The sequence below is a fragment of the Squalius cephalus genome (genome assembly GCF_949319135.1).
Source record: "Squalius cephalus genome assembly, chromosome: 11".
Classification (NCBI taxonomy): Eukaryota; Metazoa; Chordata; class Actinopteri; order Cypriniformes; family Leuciscidae; genus Squalius; species Squalius cephalus.
The window spans coordinates 793,945-816,512 of NC_137132.1; the positions used below are offsets into that span (position 1 = coordinate 793,945).

General features: G+C 36.5%; 1 protein-coding gene across 1 annotated transcript in view; it reads right to left on the reverse strand.

Moving 5' to 3' along the window:
- Window positions 1-7,729: 7,729 nt before the first annotated feature.
- LOC307167424 (NACHT, LRR and PYD domains-containing protein 3-like) overlaps window positions 7,730-22,568 on the reverse strand; it is a 69,372-nt gene continuing 54,533 nt past the window's right edge. The window contains exons 9-11 of the mRNA XM_079886523.1: window positions 12,893-13,066; window positions 9,775-9,948; window positions 7,730-8,828 (exon numbers count right to left, since the gene is read on the reverse strand). Of these exons, the coding sequence (XP_079742649.1) occupies window positions 8,822-8,828; window positions 9,775-9,948; window positions 12,893-13,066 (355 nt within the window). The 3' untranslated portion in view covers window positions 7,730-8,821. The remainder of the gene's footprint in view (window positions 8,829-9,774; window positions 9,949-12,892; window positions 13,067-22,568) is intronic.

A 22,568-nucleotide genomic window follows, 5' to 3' on the forward strand; every position in this document is an offset into this window, starting at 1 on the left:
ACAAAATGAATGGAGGTCAATGGGACATGTTCACGTGGCCTTACCCTGTTAATTTACTGTAACAATTACAATGCTACTCTCAATACACATGAGACATCTACAGTGGGGAGAACAAGTATTTGATACACTTCAGATTTATCAGGTTTTCCCACTTACAAAGCATGTAGAAGTCTGTAATTTTTATCATAGGTACTCTTCAACTGTGAGTGAAGGAATCTAAAACAGAAATCCAGAAAATCACATTGTATGATTTTTAAGTAATTAATTTGCATTATATTACATGACATAAGTATTTGATACATCAGAAAAGCAGAACTTTGGTACAGAAACCTTTGTTTGCAATTACAGAGATCATACGTTTCCTGTAGTTCTTGACCAGGTTTGCACACACTGCAGGAATTTTGTCCCACTCCTCCATACAGACCTTCTCCAGATCCTTCAGGTTTCGGGGCTGTCGCTGGGCAATACAGACTTTCAGCTCCCTCCAAACATTTTGTATTGGGTTCAGGTCTGGAGGCTGGCTAGGCCACTCCAGGACCTTGAGATGCTTCCTACGGAGCCACTCCTTAGTTGCCCTGGCTGTGTGTTTCGGCCCATCTTCAATGCTCTTACTGAGGGAAGGAGGTAGTTGGTCAAGATCTTGCGATACATGGCCCCATCCATCCTCCCCTCAATACGGTGCAGTTGTCCTGTCCCCTTTGCAGAAAAGCATCCCCAAAGAATGATGTTTCCACCTCCATGCTTCACGGCTGGGATTGTGTTCTTGGGGTTGTACTCATCCTTCTTCTTCCTCCAAACACGGCGAGTGGAGTTTAGACCAAAAAGCTGTATTTCTGTCTCATCAGACCACATGACCTTCTCCCATTCCTCCTCTGGATCATCCAGATGGTCATTGGCAAACTTCAGGTGGGCCTGGACATGCGCTGGCTTGAGCAGGGGGACCTTGTGTGCACTGCAGGATTTTAATCCATGATGGCGTAGTGTGTTGCTAATGGTTTTCTTTGAGACTGTGGTCCCAGCTCTCTTCAGGTCATTGACCAGGTCCTGCCGTGTAGTTCTGGGCTGATCCCTCACCTTCCTCATGATCATTGATGCCCCACGAGGTGAGATCTTGCATGGTGCCCCAGACCGAGGGAGATTGACCGTCACCTAGAACTTATTCCATTTTCTAATAATTGCGCCCAGCCTCGCATCCCAGCCTTGTGCAGGTCTACAATTTTATCCCTGATGTCCTTACACAGCTCTCTGGTCTTGGCCATTGTGGAGAGGTTGGAGTCTTTTATACAGGTTCTGAATTTTTGTTTTAGATTCCGTCTCTCACAGTTGAAGTGTACCTATGATAAAAATTACAGACCTCTACATGCTTTGTAAGTGGGAAAACCTGCAAAATCGCCAGTGTATCAAATACTTGTTCTCCCCACTGTATACTCTGAATATGACATTGTCCACTCTAGAATCCTGTTGATGTTAAGCTTAATAGCTTAGCTAACATAAATAGCCAACTGTGGTTAGCAAACTGTTGCTAGCTAACGTTAGCTAGATGTAATGAGCACCAAATACCTATAAATATGACTTAAATGACTTATGATAAATAAGTATACAAAGACAAAATTACAGATATGATAGTAATTATGTAATAATACATACCCAACACAGAAAGATCACCTCAAACAGAAAGATAATCTCAGTTTTCTTGAGCTGCAGTATTGTTTACCTCAGATCTCCATTGTGACCATTGAGCACTGTTAAGCACTTTATCCAACAAAACCAGATGTGCGGTGGCACCCCTAAATCATCATGTACTGGAAAAATATTTTGCATGTGTTGTTTCTACATATATTGGAACATTTTTAGCACCCAGCCATATCAAAATTCAAGAATTGTGTTTTTTGATGCACCCTAATATATATATATATATATATTCTACCAAATTGGTTCACAGTTGGAAGCATCTCAATTTTTTTTTTTTTTTTCACAAATTGTAAAATTGTATAATATCCAAGGAAACCATGTAGAGTAATTGTGCACTTAATTCTCATACTGTATTTTCAGTTTTGGAATATGTATCCTCTCCCCAAATTTGTCACTTATAAAATACAAAAAATATTTAAAGAAAAGGCTTATATTTACCTTTTAATAGTTTGTTTACATCTACCTTGTAAATATATTTATTTATTAAAAAGGTTACAATTACAACAACAATTCAAGTGTAATCTTTCTTTGTAAAAACTAAAGTATACATTTTATCATACATATTTCAAAGTTAAGGATTCATTACTTTGAATATAGCCTAGGCTACATTGGAACAAATACTATAATAACATATTATTTGATGACTTTATTTTTGACAAAACATACTATATTTAACATATGAGCAAAAATTGGCAAACAAAAGCTTATTTGAGGTGGCAGATATTTTACAGTAAAAATTTATAATCTATCCAAAACTAGTCAACGAAATGTTTCATATGTCTGTAACATAGGTATTTCGTTTTTATTATAGGGAATATAAATGTTAATTTGCAGTTTAATACGTTGCTTATACAAATACATTTTATTTCAACATATTTCAGTCGTTTTTTACTCATTTCAGTATAGCAATAGGCTATAGTTTGCTAAAAGCGGTTCATTCATTCACACACAGAAACGCGATTCACTTGAGAATGAAAAAAACTTACTACAGTATTCCATTGCTCAGGATCCGTTGCTCCTCGAAATACCAGCACTTCTGAGGTACATTTTCCATTATTATTATTATGATAGTATTATTCCTCACAGCGCCACGAGACGGTGTAAACAAGTACAATGATCTGATTAAACTTGATGTGTTTTCTCGAGCTGATATGGGGGCGTTCACAGTTTGCATGGATTGCCTCAGTCATTTGCATTTGAATAGCGCGCGCTGTCCGTGGGCGGGATCACATTAAAAATAATGAGCTGAGATGAGAACGACTGACATCTCTCTCTTTTCATACAGATTACATAAACAGAGAATATTTTATTTAGTTTTGAATTAGATAATTTAAAAGTACACACTTGAATGATTATAAAGATATATTGCTCATGCCTGGGTGAATAGTATTCGCTGAGTTTTGTTTAAGTTTAGAGACGTGCTCCAAAACAAAAGTTCACCAAGACGGACAGGCAGAAAGCACACCCTGTTTATTTTCTTTATTTTACAAAAACACAATGTTTTTTTTCGCCTGTAAGTGGACACATAAAAAAGTAGAAATTTAACAGTTTATGTTTTCATATCTCTTAAGTCTGTATGACCATAAATGACGAAGTATTTTAAGTTTATTTTGCTGCTATGTGAAAAAAATCGAGCAAAACGCGCCCGCACGTTTGCCGACCTCAGGGGGTTAACCCTCTGGGGTCTGAGGGGTTTTTGGGGTCCTTGAGATGTTCTGACATGCCCTGACATTTGTGCTTTTTTCAGTTGCTTATAAACATATTAATGGCAAAGGTGTAAATTCACTCTATTTAGCACAAACAGGGCTACCATAATATGTGAACAACTTGCATGTACATGTTTGTATTTTTGAGAGAATAATGTTTATGCATGGTTTTTTAAAAAACAAAAAACTAAAGTTTCTGAAATAAGGCCATAAAACACATTCTAAATATATGTAAATAAGACTTTTGACGAATGGATTTCGTTGCCTAGAATTTTTTCTTCAAAATTATGTGAAAATCATCCTGCCTAATCATTTACATAACACAATACATTGATTTAAATCTTGTAAAACACTTTTTGTTTGGAAAGGCCATATGCGGATGGGCGTGATTCACACCTGCAGAGTCAATGGGGCCCGCATAATGAGGCTGCATACGTAATGAGCCTTTCATTCAGGTGTGTGACTGAGCCACAAGAATGCAAGGACAATATATAACTGGTTTGTTGTTTTTTCCACAAATTTTGCTTGCAAATTGTACAATATCCAAGGTAAACATTTCTAGTAATTGTGCAGTTAATTGTTCTCATACTGTATTTTCAGATTTGGAATATATTCTCTTCCCAAATGTGTCACTAATAAAGCTTAATAAAATTATTTAAAGAGAAGGCTTATAATGACCTTTTAAGATTTTGTTTACATCTATCCATATATATATATATATATACAATTTTTATATTGTATAAGGTTATACAATTACAACAACGTTTAAAATTGTAACAATATTTCCAGTGTAATCTTTCTTTGTATTCGCGATTCATATTAAAACAGTATTTTTGCCAGCTGTAGTAGCTCCACAACAGCACGCATCTGTGCGTTCATTCATTCAGATTAGAACAAAGCAAACAGACCTGACCTAATTCCTCAGCGGTATCCGTTTGCTCCTCGAAATGATACTTCCAGAACTTCTGAGGTAAATTTTTGCAGGATTATTATCAAGATAGTATTATTCCTCACAGCATCGTAAAGTACATAAGTCTGAAAGTGAACTCGCGGTGTGTGTTATCCAGCTGATGTGGGCGTTTCACAGGTTTGTTTGGATCGGCTCACATTTGTTAATGAAAAAATTATTAAAAGTAAGATACAATTGATACAAAACGAAATTCGTTTTAAAGAAAGGATTTGTACTTTCTGTTTTGAGGTCTCTGTGAAAGTTTGAAAGTCTTTTAGTGCTTTTTTTAGAGCGCTCACGTCCATAATGGAGAACTGTCACGTAGCCTAATATTGTTTTTTCCTCATACATGCGAACACGAAAAATAAAAGACAAAAGACTTTTAAGTAAAACTTACTCCGAAATTGTGTTCTCGGCGGAATTCGCTCTTCAAAATGCTGCCGTTCGTCGTCTGAGTACAATCTTCCTCGCTGTCCAGAATCATCTGAAGGGCATCTTTATTACTGGAGAAGCGTGTCATACTCAAAACGCGATGAACTATCACTAAGTCTGATGAAGAAACTTTTTATGGCATTGATCGAGGGGCGTATGCGATGCATACTAGATCACCTAACTATTTACATGTGAATCGCGCCGGGGGCGGAGCGGCCTCAGCACATTATAGAGTTAATGAGGCAGAAGGAAAAACGGTACCTCTCCTTGCTTTCAAACGGATTACGTGAGTTGAAAACATTTGTTTTTTATATAAATTACTTCATTTAAAAGAGGAGATTTCAAGCTTCATAAAGACATATCTCACGTGCCTGTGTGAGAAGTATTCGCTGAGTTATGATTCATTTTCGGACGCGTTTCAGACTGGACTACACGGAGAGAGAGAAGGCAGAACTCGCTTTGTGTTTATTTTTCTTTATTTGGCGAAAAGCACAACACTTTGTTTTTATTGTGAGTGTACACAAAAATAGTACACACTTAACAGGATAGATTGATGTATAACACAAGCATATAAGATAAAAATTAATATTTTTATTTTATTATTTTTTTGCACTCATACGGAAAAAAACGAGCCTATCGCGCCGGCGCGATAGCCGACCTCAGGGGGTTAACCTGAAATAAATAACAGCGCTGCATGTTTTAGTCAAAAAGTCAAAATGCATTTTACTGTCTCGTGATTTCAATATTTATTTTTTTATGGTGTTTCTATTGTTCAATGCTGGAAGACATTTCAAAATAAGAGTCCCACTGTATTTCTGAAAGACATTATCACATTTAACTGTTCTTTTATTTTAAGATCTTAAATGTTGTAAGTTTGATGTTGAGATGATGGTGTGTGTGTGTGTGTGTGTGTGTGTGTGTGTGTGTCAGATGGAGAGGTTGAGGAAGCGCAGTGGTAAACAGAGTCCCGGTGGAGGATCGGTGTCGGTGCGAGTGAGACCCGGCGAGTGGATCAGAGAGAGTCTGAGTCTGCTGAAGGACATGCGCTCGCTGCAGACCTCGCTGCGCTAACTCCTGACTCCAGCGGGTTTAGCGGAACACTCGGGTCCATGGCACATACTTCAGTCGAGTCCCAAAATACACATATAGGCTAAATCAGCGTCTTCACAGCAAGGGAAATGTTTGGAATAACAAGTAGGACTGTGCGGCACAGCTTGCCCTTTATATTGTACAACAGACCAATTAAATTAGGCAGAATAACTTTTTATATGTTTGGTTGACTGTGTTTCATTTTGATAATGAGCAGTCTGCGATATGAAGCAACGCCAGAACTGAGACTATGTTGTGTGAGAGCGCGATGCGCCTGCGCCATCACTTGTATTTGTTCCATTGCTGGGAAATAACTTAATACTCTGTTATTTATAGTCATACAGATAATATGACATCATTCGAAACAGTAAAATGTATCTTTTTATTTGTGTACATTCAAAATGACTACAAAATATCATGCCATTGAAAAATAAATAAAACAACATGATGCGCTGCTTTAGCGCGTCTCGGTCTCTTTAGATCTTTCTGGCGCTCACCAAAAATGAACCAAAATACAGCGAATAGCCTTCTTGGCGCGCCTACTTTTGAAAGTCAACATTTAGATTATTTAACGTTGAATGCATTATATATGCCTGAGTCACTTTGGAATAAATCACAGCGTGTTTCATGATAAAACGTGACTTAGCCTATACAGTCCGGAAAATAGGCTATAGGTTATAGCAAATTCAGACCAACTGCTGGTCTACACCAGTGGTTCCCAAACCTGTCCTGGAGGACCACCAACACTGCACATTTTCTTTTTCTCCCTAGTCAAACACACCTGATTCAACTCATCAGCTCATTAACCCATGTGATAATGAGCTGAAGAGTTGAATCAGGTGTGTTTGACTAGGGAGAAAAAGAAAACGTGCAGTGTTGGTGGTCCTCCAGGACAGGTTTGGGAACCACTGGTCTACACAGAGAAAAAGCCCTTTCTAGGCTCTTCTGTTGTACCGAGCCATTCGTTAGTCTAGTTGTTTGATGAGAAAATGAAATGTAGCCTATAGTTGCAATACACGCGTTAAGTTTTGTAAGCTCCATGCAACTGCTGCAGCGGACTATTATTACTAGAATATTAGAAATCTAATACTCAAGCTGATTTCTCATTTTTCTACTCTTAATATTAAATAAAAAAACGACTGAACGAAAGATACACGGATTCTCTTGAACCACCACCGCGTTTGTGGCAGATAACTACTGCAGTGCAGCCAAAATGCTCTGTTCGACTTATCTGAGATCCTTTACTCTTCCCTGTGGATGACCTGTGACCTACTTTCTGTAAGATCTGAATTTTTGAGTTTGAATTTTTGAGATTGAATTTTAGAAAACTGAATTTGAAGTTCCGAATTTCTTCATCTTGAAAACTTGAATCTGTATTTTTTTAAACTGAATATTTGCAGTATAAGAATTCAGAACCAAAAAACTAGCTGTTTGAAAATACGTCTATAAAATTCAGCCATAAAAACATTTCAATTTGTTAAATTTCAAATGTTCAATATTCGTTTAAAAAAAAAACTAATTCAGAACTATTTAAACTACCACCTAAAATTCAATTTTGTTAGATTACACTCGCAAATAATTCAAATTTACACAATTCAAATTCAAATCATTTTGTCATATTATAAGCAAATTCAAATCATTTTGTCATATTATAAGCTCCATAGTGTTGGAAATGTTTCTAATGAACCACAGCTTCTTCTACCTCAGATATTACCCAGAATTCCTGCAGGACTGAATGTTTACATGTTTTTCATGTTTAAAATTAATATTCTCGACATTCCAAGAACCAGTTTTTGTTTGGTGTAATGTGGCCTGATAACACTTTACAATGAGGTTTCATTAGTTAACATGAAGCAAACAACACTTTCACTGTATTTATTAACATTTCTAGGATCAACAGTTGTATCTATTAACATTAAAGCTCTATGAACAAACATGAACATTTTGATTAACATAAACAATGGTTACTAAATGCAAATGTTAAATAAAAAATATTGCTTGTTTGTTAATACATTAACTAATGAGACCTTATTGTAACGTGTCACCTTTGACTTTTATAATTATAATTTTGTGTGTTTTTTCGTGATGGTGAAGGTGAGATGTGACCAGGTAAATGAATATTACAGAATTTTGTTTTAAATGTATAATGGATGTTATTTGAATTGAGCAGTGATTTGTTAAAGCTACAGTGTGTGTGAGAGTGTGCGTGTAAGTGTGTGTTTTTATACGCTGGTGCTCAGAATGACTTTAAAATGTTTGAAATATTTATTTTTACAGCACTGAATAAAGATCACATGAATGACATGTGTTTTGATTATTTTGACTGCTACACCAACAGAGTATTTGAATATTGGCAGGACCTGGAACACGCTGTCGTATACGCCGATCCAGAGCATCCCAAACATGCTCAATGGGTGACATGTCCAGTGAGTATGCTGGCCATGCAAGAACTGGAATGTTTTCAGCTTTCAGGAATTGTGTACAGATCGTTGCAACATGGGGCCGTGCATTATCATGCTGCAACATGAGGTGATGGTCGTGGATGAATGGCACAACAATGGGCCTCAGGATCTCGTCACGGTCTCTCTGTGCATTCAAAATGCCATCAATAAAATGCACCTGTGTTCGTTGTCCGTAACATACGCCTGCCCATACCATAACCCCACCACCACCATGGGCCACTCGATCCACAACGTTGAAATCAGCAAACCGCTCACCCACACAACGCCACATATGCTGTCTGCCATCTGTAATTGTAGATTGTAATTTGCTGTGAAATTAAAGGTGTTTCACTGCTGCCTCATCAGGTCTGTCAGAGGATCGTTGAAATCTAAATGAAGTCTTAATTTATAACAGTGAAGTCACTGTATCTTCAGTTTCTGTTGATTCTGTTGATTCTCTGTAGTGGATCCTTATTCACCATCAGATGATCATCAGAAGATCAGACTGTTATCTAATACCTAAAATAAAACACACAAACAGTCACATATGCAGTATGAGATATTACATCTGTCATATCTTTTCATAAGAAAACTAACTAGATAATGTATATTAATTCATTCTCAAACATGATAATATAGCTTCTATCTGATGCTCAAAGTCACTCAAAGAACCAGCAGAAATGATCATTACACTCACTACAAATTTAATATCAGTTAATAACAAACAACCCAAATCTCAGATTATCACACACATAGAGACAGTTAAAGGGGAAAAGCTGAAAACTTATGGAAGTAAAATAATGCCAAATGTTTTTGAAACAAAAAAGCCTGTTGAATTTGGAACTTGGCATTGCATTAGTAGCTGTAAACATGTTATATTTTTAAACAGTTTGAATATTTTGTAAGTGAAATATGAAAGGTGAATATGGATTATTTAATTTGTAATAATGAAAATGTGTTTGAAATGTTTTGAATTGAAATATTCACAGCTTAAATATTCAACCAAGCTGAATTTCAGCCCATAAAAATGCAAGCCCTAAAAAATACAATGCATTAAAATGCAAGCAGGGTTAATGCAATGCCTATTTTTTTCAAGTAGTGCAATTCAACAGGCTTTTTTTTGTTTCAAAAACATTTGGCATTATTTTACTTCCATAAAATATAAAATACAATATTAATATTATTTTCCCAATCAGTCACAAAACTATGAGCAGAATTAAACTCATATTAAACACAGTTTAAAGTTCAGAGACCTGCAAAAATGAAGCTCAATTTAAAAATCTTAAACAAAATATTCACACACACACACACACACACACACACACACACACACACACACACACACACACACACACACACACACACACACACACACACACACGTGTTGTTACTGAACCTGGTACAGTTTCCTTTTATTTCTAGTGAGTAAAACAGCCATTTGAAAATCGTTAAGAACTATTCTTACCATAGTTTCTCCAGTTTATAATGTGGATCATCCTCCAGATCCTTCAGCAGTTTCACTCCTGAGTCTCCTAGTTTATTCCCAGACATATTCAGTTCTCTCAGGTGTGAGGGGTTTGATCTCAGAGCTGAAGCCAGAGCAGCACAACCTTCATCTGTGACACCACAATACTGCAACCTGTAGAGAACAATGATACACATTAAGCCTATATCCAAAGATAAACATGACAACATAATAATGTCAATATGAAATGTATACAAATACTCATTAGTTCATGTTGTTAAAATACATCAGTTAGGATTAGGGGATTGAATATACAGTTTGTATACAGCGATATATCTTCCAATTTCTTTGTTTATAAAATTTTTGACAAAATCATATCGCAACATTCAAATCTGTGTTCAGTAAATCAGCTTTTGATAAAAACTTGGTGCTTAAAATAACACATTTATCGATTACAATATTTCGCCACTAGGTGGTGACAAGTGACTTAAAAAATGTATTTGTTATTGAATTATTTATTCAAGAGAATGTAGAACTGTATGATGCTTCTGAAATAAAACTCAGAAAGATGTGATGTATTGTTTTTTGTAAATATGACTCATCTTATACATCATGTACAGTCTGTATAAGTGTATGATTTAACTTTTCCCCATAGTCTAGTGTTAGTGTGTATGTGTGTGTGTGTGTGTGTGTGTGTGTGTGTGTGTGTGTGTGTGTGTGTGTGTGTGTGAGAGAGTGTAAGTGTGTGTGTGTGTATACATATTTTATGTACTTAATGACATTTTCTGATTTTCTGTGACCTAATCTAAAGTGATAACTATTTATGGTTAATGCGTTAACAAAGCATTATCTAACTCTTTACATAAGAGCTAATTAAATAATAACACTTTGTTAATTACAGTGAAAATGAATGAAGAACTCACTATTTGTATATAGTCTCTTAATTTATTAACTTCAGCTTATATGCTATTAAATACTATTCATTAAAACATATAAACTAAGAGTTTGCAAATGATTTATAAGCGCTGTGTTACTGTATACTTGTGATAAAGTGTTACCATTATTTCAAACTGGTCACTGGTCACAAGTGTAATAGGTTGTTTGCATATGACGTCACGTTACTTCGTTGCCAGGGCGTGAAATGCAGATATGGAGGGCAGGAAGTGATTTGCTACATTTAGGAAGCACTATAACAAACTCAAAATGCTTATGTTTTGCGTCGTTTATGGTTGCTCAAATCGATCAAACCGAGAAACCATGAGGAGTTTTTATCGTGTACCAAAAGTTGTTGTTCATAAGGGGGAAAAATGCAAGAAATTGACAGAAAAAAAACGCCAGAAAAATGGCTTGCAAACCTACGTCTGCGGTCGGGAGGAGCTGAATCGGAAAATGCCCGTGAGTACAGTGATCACTTCGTCAAAGGTGAGTTAATACAACTTATGAGGCTATGTTTGTGTGCCAGTTTCCGAACTTTGTAAAGTCAAAGTAATTGTTTCTTCTTTTCTTTGAGTTTGTAAGTTACCCCCTGTAACTGAAGACAAACGCGTAACGTTAGCAAAGCTACCTACAAAGTGTTTTGAGGGTGCAGCCTTCAGTGGTTTAGTGGTGTTTCGGCGGACCTTTGAGAGTGGTTAACCTAATAACGTAAAGTAAACAGCCGTAAAAGTAATGTCGAGAAGCGCCGCAGCGTTGAATGGTTGTTAGGGTTAACGTTACGGATTAATCCACAGGACAAAAAAGAAAGAATGACAGCCTCAATGACAGGCAAATCTTTCAATTCAGTTGAAAAATCACTCCTCTTCATAACGCAAGGATCACATCCAACATATGTTTAGATTTTTTGTCTATATCTTTCTCTTGTAATAGCGTCTAAAGTAGTACAGTACAGACTTTCCTCCATCTCGTCCATTCCGCTCTTCACTTCCTGCCCTCCATTTGAATGTCGCGCGTCATCACAATCACGTGACTGCAAACCACCTATTGTTCCTTTTGTATATGATGAAGTGATTCTTCTTTTTCAAAAATAACACAAAATAAACAAAGTAAAAATGAATTTGACTTATAGCATTATTATATTATTATTATTATTATAAAGATTTCCATAGATATGGTGATATATTGTTATTGTGTGTTATTTTGGCCATGAAAATCGTCAGGGTTCGTACACCTTTTCCCAGGTCAAATTCAAGCACTTTTCAAGCACTTTCAAGGTCCATTCTAAAGCTTTTTCCAGCACCTTACACCACCGTAAATTACATAACAATACAGTCAAAATTATGATTTAGTGTTTTTATCACATTAAAAGAGATAATGCTATAAACAGTAATCATGTAGTGATAAATCTGATATGGTGACAGTCCTGGTTCAGGTGAAACACACACCACTTCCCTCTTTTCAGCGGCACACACACATTTTGAGGAAATGTTCACGCTTTTACAAGGGTCTGTTTGCACAAGCATTACAAGTTGATTTACACCAAACATTTGTGCTTTAAAATCCCTCTTCACTGTATCCTGCATCTGTTGTCTGGTTTGTAGTTTGTCCGGTTTATTTAACTGTTAGTTTTACTGTCTTTTGGGGGATAATCAGGGCTGCATTAAGACTATAAGGGGCCGCTGGGCTTTTCCTCTTGAGGGGCCCTTCATCCACCAGAACTATTACCTACATTCACTCAATCTTCTTATTCACAAAGTGCAAGTTATCAGCCTTTTATTTTGCAGGAATACATACCATTAACAAAACATCCAAACATATAGGTCTGTCATATAAATAATATATAGGTCTATACAAATATCTCTGCATGAACTACATATTGGCACATAGTGCGAACAGTGGTGGAGTGGGGTGAAGCAGAAATCTCTTTATTTCAACATGAAAAGGAGTTTGACTATATACTGAACCGTTTGAGTGCCTACAACACAACCATATTCAATTAATTTGTCATTGCAATTGAGAAAATAGTGAATAAGATCATTCAATACTGAGGGAATTTGACATTTGTTTTGTAATATTCCTCACCTCCAGATGGGGCTTATGCCAAAGGATATATTATATGAACTATCAACTGTATATATTAATCCTTATTCACTCCGAGTCTTTATGGTAGTGATGATCTTACCACAGTATCTCCAGTTTACAGTGAGGATTCTCCAGTCCAGCAGAGAACAGCTTCACTCCTGAGTCTCCTAGATTATTCTTAGACAGATCCAGTTCTCTCAGGTGTGAGGGGTTTGATCTCAGCGCTGAAAAGAGAGCAGCACAACCTTCATCTGTGACCCCACAATACTGCAACCTGTAGAGAACAATGATACACATTAAGCCTATATCCAAAGATAAACATGACAACATAATAATGTCAATATGAAATGTATACAAATACTCATTAGTTCATGTTGTTAAAATACATCAGTTAGGATTAGGCGATTGAATATGCAGTTTGTGCAGTATAAAAATCATTATTTCTATGGAAGTCCCCATTAACATGGAAACCTTACGTGTGTGTGTGTGTGTGTGTGTGTGTGTGTGTATTTGTAAACATTTTAAGGAACATGTGTGTGTGTTGGGGCTGGGAGAAAAAAATCGATTCACCAAACTATCGAAATTTTTTTGTTTACGATTTTAAAATGATTTTTTATTCCAGAATCAATATTGATTCAAATTAAATTGCTTTATTTTTGTCCTTGCTTATAGATGAGGTTGACAGGAGTTAGCCACTCTTGTTCCAACAGAGGATGAAATGTGTCGTTATCAATGAGTGTCGTAATATCCATTTCAAGTGGACGCGTGGAAGCGATGTGAGACTGAATGCACTGAAAAGCCCTCATGCTACTCATATGCTGAGAGAGAGATAAGACAGTAGAGCTGCCCGATTCATCTTTAAAATACTGTGATCTCCATTCAAACACCCACACGATCTTCTTCAAACTCTTCTGTCTATTAACCCTCTGAGGTCGGCAAACGCGCGGGCGCGTTTTGCTGGATTTTCTCCACATTGTAGCACTATAAACTTAAATTTCTCCGTCATTTATGGTCATACAGAAAAAAGAAATATAAAAAAAGAATCTGTGATATTTCTACTTTTGTATGTGTCCACTTACAATCAAATCAAAACATTGTGCTTTTGTAAAATAAAGAAAATAAACAGGGTGTGCGTTCTGCCTCTTCGTCGCGGTGAACTTTTTTTTCTTGAGCACGTCTATAAACTGAAACAAAACTCAGCGAATACTTGTCACACATTTATGAGCCATACACCTTTATAAACATTTAAGTGTGTACTTTTAAATGATCGGGTTCAAAACGAAAACAAATATTTTCTGTTTAAGTAATTTGTATAAAACCAACAAGATGTCCAGCTTCTCAAACGCGTGCTCATTACAGTTAATTTGGCCACGCCCACTCGCGCAAAAGATATTCACATGCAAATCTCCACATGGAACGCGAACGCGCTCGTTACCTCAACAACAAAACACCAAAACACTTCACTTCACTTTTCGTCGAGTTTGAAAGACGCGCCTGAGCTTACATTGGATTTAGGCTACCTCAGAAGAAGAAGAACGCGATTTGAAGACAAGAAAGATTTAAGGTAAGAAATTCTTACATGTTTGTTATTGTTGCATAAATGTCACATTGCAGTTGAACTGTTGCTAGATATATGGGGAATATTATAATATTTAGACCCGTGTTTACTGTTAGGCCTACTGTGTTTGTGGATATCTGGTCAAACGTAGATATGTATGGTAACCATAATGTTTTATATTTGAGCGCGATCGCGTTTGAATGTATCAGATTTTGCAGCGCGATCGCGTTTGAATGTATCATTTGAAAATTTGAAAAGCAAAACACACCAAACGGCTTCATGTTTTTACTATTATCTCATTTCATATCATCATAACGAATGGAAACATTTGAAGTAACATGATAATCAATATATTTTTCTCTAGCTTGGTTGTTACTGAAATATTTTGGAAGATTTATACTGCTATCTATTGTTATTATTATTTTACCCAGCACTGCGCATAGCCTATGCCTACAAGGCACAACAAACCTGGTGTTCATTATATTGTTGGAAACATTTGTGTGTGTGTGTGTGTGTGTGTGTGTATTTTGTGAATTTTAAAAAGCAATTTTAACCAGAAAAATCTAATATTTATTTCCAAAATCGTGCAGGCTTTTCTCTTGATATCAGTATGTTCACTTTTTTTTCAGGGCCCAGATGCCACTGAGTCCTGCCGACTTCAACATTCACATGAGTCTCTGGAACATGAACATGGTAAAGTGAAAATCAAACACGAAATGAAAGGTATGTACAATGTTTTTAGGAATGGCACAAAGGTCTCTGTCTTTCAATAAGTGCTTTTTTGCCATTTGTTGTGTCTATTTGGATTATGTTGTGTAAATAAATCCAAACAATCTAAAAGCCATTCTTTTTTAAATCTCCTCATTTACAGTATTGTGCAAGGTTGCTCAGAATGACAGGGGCCTGATAGCTCCTAATAGGGCCGTTAGGGGAGGTTCTTTGTCTTTCTCAGGTGAGAAAAGCTTACATATTAATGAGCTCTCGCATAAGGCTTATTCACACAAAACACGTCGTAAAAATTTTAAATCAATATATTGTCTTCTCTGAATGAGCAGTCAGGGTGATTTTCACATAGTTTTAGAGCAAATATTCTAGGCTATGTCATACAATTTTCAAAAGTCTTGTGAAGAAATAATCAGTAGGGGTTTCATGGCCTTATTTCAGTGAGAATTTTTTTTTGTATTTTCACAAACCACGCATAAATGTCATTATCTCAAAACTACAAACTTTTACATACATGCTGTTGATATATTATTGTAGCAGAGTTTGTGCTGAATACAGTGTAATTAGACTTTAGCCATGAAAATGTCACAAGTAAAAGAAATAACCAGAAATGTCAGAGCATGTCAGAACTCCTCCAGGGCCCAGAAAACAGCTCAGACCTCAGAGGGTTAAACCTTCGACAAAATCAAAATGACTAAACAAAAAATAAACTTATAGAGCCATGTTATCTTTGCAACCACAGAGTGTATTTAGATTAATTAATCTTTCTTTTTATCTTATAATTAGCATCAAACAAACAATATAGTTCTTATTCACAGTGATTAAAGATTATTAAAAGAAAAGATTTTAAAATAATTGCACAGCCAAAAAATAGGTGGCGATATGCATGTAAATCAGCATTTAACAAAAGAAGAAAGAAGTATGGCAAGCTTTTTCTCAGTGTCTGTTTCCATGGTGACTCGTGGATCCGTCGCTCTGTGAGAAGGTCTGGTGTGTTAACCATGAACCTACTCTGAGTCGGATGAACTTACTCCCGAACGCGTTTCTGGAACCAGCATACCTCGAGTAAGCAAGGTTTGGTTTAATCAACCAAGAGTTCAGGGTATGTTTGACGGTAAGATAAGCTTGCTTTCTGGAATACACCCCAGGACACAGGCAGATATCAAAACCAGGAATAGCAGAAAACAAGGAAAACGCTCAGTAATACCGTGGAACTCTAGACAAGACTTTGCGATGAGACAAACAACAGACCTGGGTAAATAGGCAGAGAGACTGAGGGATCATGAGGTGATGGGAAACAGCTGCACATGATTACACAGACAGACAAAGCATTGTGGGAAACTGAGTCCATGATGTGTGTAGAGTGAGCGGTAAGAGTGTCCTCTGCTGGCGTACAAGCGCACTCGCAGCTGTGACAATATGAGGTTAGTTTCTTTAAAGGGTATGTAACAACTGAGACAAGTCAGACACAAGTATTTGTTATAGGTTAACAAATGATTTTAAAACTCACTCTGGTATCTGTGGCCCCATCCCCCCAAACAGGACAAGAAAGTCTTAGTTACCATGACCACGATCAGATAAGTTGGTTTTATGACTCTTAACAATGTGAACAAGGCTCCTGCATCAGAACAGACTTTCCTGCATTAATTTATCAATGAACTGATTAACATGAAATTAACATGCATTCCAGCACATTTTGTGAATGATTTACTGTCTTGTGTTGTGTCTTTTAAAGGGATAGTTCACCCAAAAATGAAAATTCTGTCATCATTTACTCTCCCTCAAGTTTTTCCAAAGCTGTATGACTTTCTTTCTTCTGCTGAACACAAAAGAAGATATTTTGAAGAAAGTCGGTAACCAAATGACTGATGGACCCCATTGACTTCCATAGTAGGAAAAAAAATACTATGGATGTCAATGGGGACCAGCAACTGTTTAATTACCAACCTTCTTTAAAATATCTTCTTTTGTGTTTAGCAGAAGAAAGGAAATCATACAGGCTTGGAACAACTTGAGGGAGAGTAAATGATGACAGAATTTTCATTTTTGGGTGAACTATCCCTTTAATACTATTATCTGTTGATACTATTATCTCTTTGATACTATGTACTTTATTATAGAACCAACAGTCAACGTAACCTCACACATACCATGTTTGGTCTCTATAAATTGGTACTTTGAAGATCGAAATGATTGTGTACATGATATGCCGATAGCTGTGCAACATATTAGTATTACAAGAATCTTTCTTAGTTTCGTCATCAGACACCAATCCAGCGTGCCATTGCAAATGAGCATGCTTAGAACAAAGACTCATAAATCCTCCCCACAGAGGAAACTCCCGCTCAGAAATTTTCCCTTTCTTATTGGTTGAGCCAGCCTTGCAAGGTGTGGCCTTTGTTAACCCTCTGAGGTCGACAAACGCGCCGGCGCGTTTTGCTGCATTTTCTCCACATTGTAGCACTATAAACTTAAATTTCTCCGTCATTTATGGTCATACAGAAAAAAGAAATATAAAAAAAGAATCTGTGGTATTTCTACTTTTGTATGTGTCCACTTCCAATCAAATCAAAACATTGTGCTTTTGTAAAATAAAGAAAATAAACAGGGTGTGCGTTCTGCCTCTCCGTCGCGGTGAACTTTTTTTTCTTGAGCACGTCTATAAACTGAAACAAAACTCAGCGAATACTTGTCACACATTTATGAGCCATATACCTTCATAAACATTTAAGTGTGTACTTTTAAATGATCGGATTCAAAACGAAAACAAATATTCTCTGTTTAAGTAATTTGTATAAAACCAACAAGATGTCCAGCTTCTCAAACGCTTCCTAATTATTTTTTAATTTACCACGCCCACTCGCGCAAAAGATATTCACATGCAAATCTCCACATGGAACGCGATCGCCCTCATTACCTCAACAACAAAACACTTCACTTCACTTTTCGTCGAGTTTGACGTGCCTGAGCTTACATTGGATTTACATCAGAAGAAGAAGAACGATATTTGAAGACAAGAAAGATAAGGTAAGAAATTCTTACATATTAGTTTGCTATTGTTGCATAAATGTCACGTTGCAGTTGAACTGTTGCTATATATATGGTGAATATTATAATATTTAGACCCGTGTTTACGGTTACTGTGTTTGTGGATATCTGCTCAAACGTAGATATGAATATGGTAGGCCTAACCATAATGTTTTATATTTGAGCGCGATCGCGTTTGAATGTATCATATTTTTGATCGCGATCGCGTTTGAATGTATCATATTTTGGAAAAGCAAAACGCTCCAAATGGCTTCATGTTTTTACTATTATCTCATTTCATATCATCATAACGAATGGAAACATTTGAAGTAACATGATAATCAATATATTTTTCTCTAGCTTAGTTGTTACTGAAATCTTTTTGAAAATATATATAGGCTGCTATGTTGTTATTATTTTATGCAGCACTGCGCATAGCCTATACCTACAAGGCACAACAAAACTGGTGTTCATTATATAATATATTGTTGGAAACATTTGTGTGAGTGTGTGTATTCTGTGAATTTTAAAAAGCAATTTTAACAAGAAAAATCTAAAATGTATTCCCAAAATCGTGCAGTTTCTCTTGATATCAGTATGTTGTTTTTTTTTTGTTTTTTTTTTCAGGGCCCAGATGCCACTGAGTCCTGCTGACTTCAACATTCACAGTACATGTCTCTGTACATGAACATGGTAAAGTGAAAATCAAACACCTTAGAAAATGAAAGGTATGTACAATGTTTTTAGGAATGGCACAAAGGTCTCTTTCTTCAATAAGTGCTTTTTTGTTGTGTATCTTTGGATTATGTTGTGTTGTAAATAAATCCAAACAATTTTAAAAGCCATTCTTTTTTAAATCTCCTCATTCTTTGTGCAAGGGTGGTCAGAATGATGGGCCCTGATAAGCTCCTAATAGGGCCATTAGGGAGGTTCTTTGTCTTTCTCAGGTGTGGAAAGCTTTCATATTAATGAGATGATCCGCCCCTTCGCATATTGCTTTCTAACACAAAACACGTCGTAAATTTTTTAAATCAATATATTGTCTTATCTGAATGAGCAGTCAGGGTGATTCTCACATAGTTTTAGAGCAAATATTCTAGGCTACGTCATACAATTTTCAAAAGTCTTGTGAAGAAATAATCAGTAGGGGTTTCATGACCTTATTTCAGTGAGAATTTATTTTTGTATTTTCACAAACCACGCATAAATGTCATTATCTCAAAACTACAAACTTTTACATACATGCTGCTGATATATTATTGTAGCAGAGTTTGTGCTGAATACAGTGTAATTAGACTTTAGCCATGAAAATGTCACAAGTAACAGAAATAACCACAAATGTCAGAGCATGTCAGAACACCTCCAGGGCCCAGAAAACAGCTCAGACCCCAGAGGGTTAAGCTTTAAAAGGCCTCTTCGCTAGCCCTTCCCTCTCTTCTCTGCTGGCCTCAACTGCTACTCCTTCAAGTTGATACTGTGATACTGCCCAAGGGCCCCAGCAGGCCGTGAGCACCGCCTGCCATCCTTTCACACTCCCAAAGGGAGTCAGACTGCTATTTTCTTCAATCCAGAAAACTGCAACCTTACCATCACTGAATGGGCAACGATCAACTCTTGGCCTTCTCTATACATTCGGGATGCCGTGCTGTCCAGCGTGGCCTCAGCAGGCCCCCGGGCTGCAGGCTTCGACTCACAACCGCCATGTGCTTACTCAGGAGAGAGAGGACTCTCTCAACCACAACAGCGTCGAAACCACCATGCAAGTTCATCCTATCTTCTCTATCCAGCAGAGAAGAAAACGATTGCAACTTGTACAGTGACATTTGACACTCACGGACCCATCAACAAACTCAATTTTCAACCACTTCAAGACTGGTCTACTGCACAGACCATGCAAGTATCAATTTAATGAGGTGCTCTGAAAATGATAAGCTGATGGTTCTTTTCATAGTTAAATAGATCTTTTCCATAGTTCCATTTCCTGCTTCCGGTTCCATATCACTCACCATTTTACCTATGCATGTATGTATGTATGTATGAATGTATGTATGTTTGTTTAGTTTAGTTATGTTTGTGATTTAGTTAATAAAACTTGTGCACAACATGTATTTGGTTCTGATTCTCTGCTTGCAACAAAGTCCCTTTTACGATCTTGATCTTGTTACATGCTCTAAGCGCTGTACATGCTAAGAAATAATTATTTTTCAGTGGCCATGAAATATATGCTTTTCTTAGAATAAATGAATAATCAAAAGAGTTTGTTGGAACTGATTAATTGATTGTAATATTAATTTAGCTACCTCTAGTTAATCCAATTAACTGACCCAAATATTAATAACTAATCATAATTGATAATTATGAGTTATTATTAATATTTCCCCTTTGAGTTAATTTGTTACATATATGGTGGAGAATCTTAGGCATTGTATTAAACATTGTATGCAAGCAGACAGTAATCAATCATATGTTGTCCCATAAGTTTTTATTAACAGTGTATACATGCACGTACAAGTTTCTGATAAAATCAGCAAAACTATAGCTTGAATATGCCTTCCTACGAATGGCAGAAAGTTTCTCAGTGCTATAATGCATGTTTAAATCGTACGATAAGAAACTCCTGATTTTAGCGAAGAAATCCTAATTTCAGTTCTAAATCGAGCGTAAGATTAGCCGCGCGTATAAATGGTACCAGAACAAATTAATCTGATTTTAGGGCGAATAAATCCCCATTTTCAGCATTTTTGAAGGTGATTGAGCGATGCTCCTCAGTCACCGATTAAGGCCTTATTATTCGTTACGTCATTGTATTCATATTAAACCACTGAACCGCTCATATGAAACAATCACGTTGAATTAGTGGTATAAATGTTAGCCTAGCTAACTAGTAATTTGCCATTGTCTGTAAAGGGACTGTGCTGTTTTGATTTGTGAAAGAGTTGCATCACTTGCATGCAACTTCATGTGCTTAAACTGGAGTTCTCAATGCAAACTTTCAGCACAACCCAATCGCTGCTCCGTTTGATTTGTGTTGTTGATTGGCATTGGTCTCTTAGCAACACATGACACCGGGAAGTGCGAGCATGCACTTCTGATAATCTGATGACAGCACAAACCTCACAGACCCTTGTGTAAACAAGTGATTATGTGTGGCCAAAAGCTTGCTCCCTAGCAACCCTACACGCATACAAGTTAAAGCCCTTTACCTCGACTGATAGCTTTTAGCGCCGGCTAAAACTTAAACACGTGTGAGCGTAAAGTGTAACCTTTAAACCAAAGACTATAGACTTTGGGCCTTGGCCCTTGAAACAAAGGGATAGTGATTTGAATACGAGTAACGAGAGCAAAGCTCCTCGAGGCTTTGAATCAAAGGAGTCAATTGCGTCACAAATGATTCTTTGTTTTGAAGCCCTCGTTAGTGACCCCTGCTGGTCAGAACAGTGTAAATGTATAGAAAACTCAACTCAATGAAACACCTTTCACAAACCAATCGCAAAGGTTTGATCAAAGGTGTAATCAAGTAATGGCAATCCCAAACCATCTAATACCCTTTTAATATGAGGTGTCTTTCAAAGCACGATATCATGGTAAACTGTAGGGCTCGTTTTATGAAAGCTTGGTCAATCAGACCAATAAGAGACTATTAAATTTGCCTCTTCCCTTTATCAAATGTGTCATTAAATGTGTAAGAATCTATAAAAGTGATACAAGATCACATAGAAATCAAATACACACTGGTTAACGAACCGTTGAAATTTTAAATAATTTTGAAACAGCTATGACGCGCAATGAAGCCCTGTTTACTGAAATCCCGTGACTTTAACAGTCTGATACATGCTCAGAATCACTGATTTGAGACAAATGATTCACACTGGTTTCAGAGCTTCACCAAGCATATCTCATAGGTGGTTTAAACCACTCCGTCTCTCTCTCTCTCTCTCGACCCCCTCCCTTTTGGTTTCACTTTTTAGTTGAAACCCAGATACCTTGGTTTTTATTTGTGTTTCTTTTATTTCGACTTAAGTCTACCCCTATTTTATTTTGTGTATTTACACCTGTTGAGCCTGAATATTCATATTTAGTTAAGTTGAATTTAATTAAATTTGGTATTTAATTAAATCAATTTGCTTATTCAATTGCCCTTTTAGTTACCAAAGCTATGAGGACACTCCCTGTTTACTCTTTATTTTGATTTTATTTTGATTTATTTATTTACTTTGTTTCAGCCTGAATTTTCATATTCAGCTAAATAAAGTTTAACTAAATTTGAAATTTAATTAAATCAATTGTTTCCCTTTCCTTTTAGTTTTTGGAGCGATAAGGGCATTCTACCTTTACTTCTACCTTATCTTAGATATTTACTATCAACATCTTTCCTCTCTCTATAGGATTACAGTAGTTCTAGCAACTGTTGTTTCCGTAACGAGCTACCAAGGTTATTATTATCCTAATTCCTGTCTGTGCTTTACCC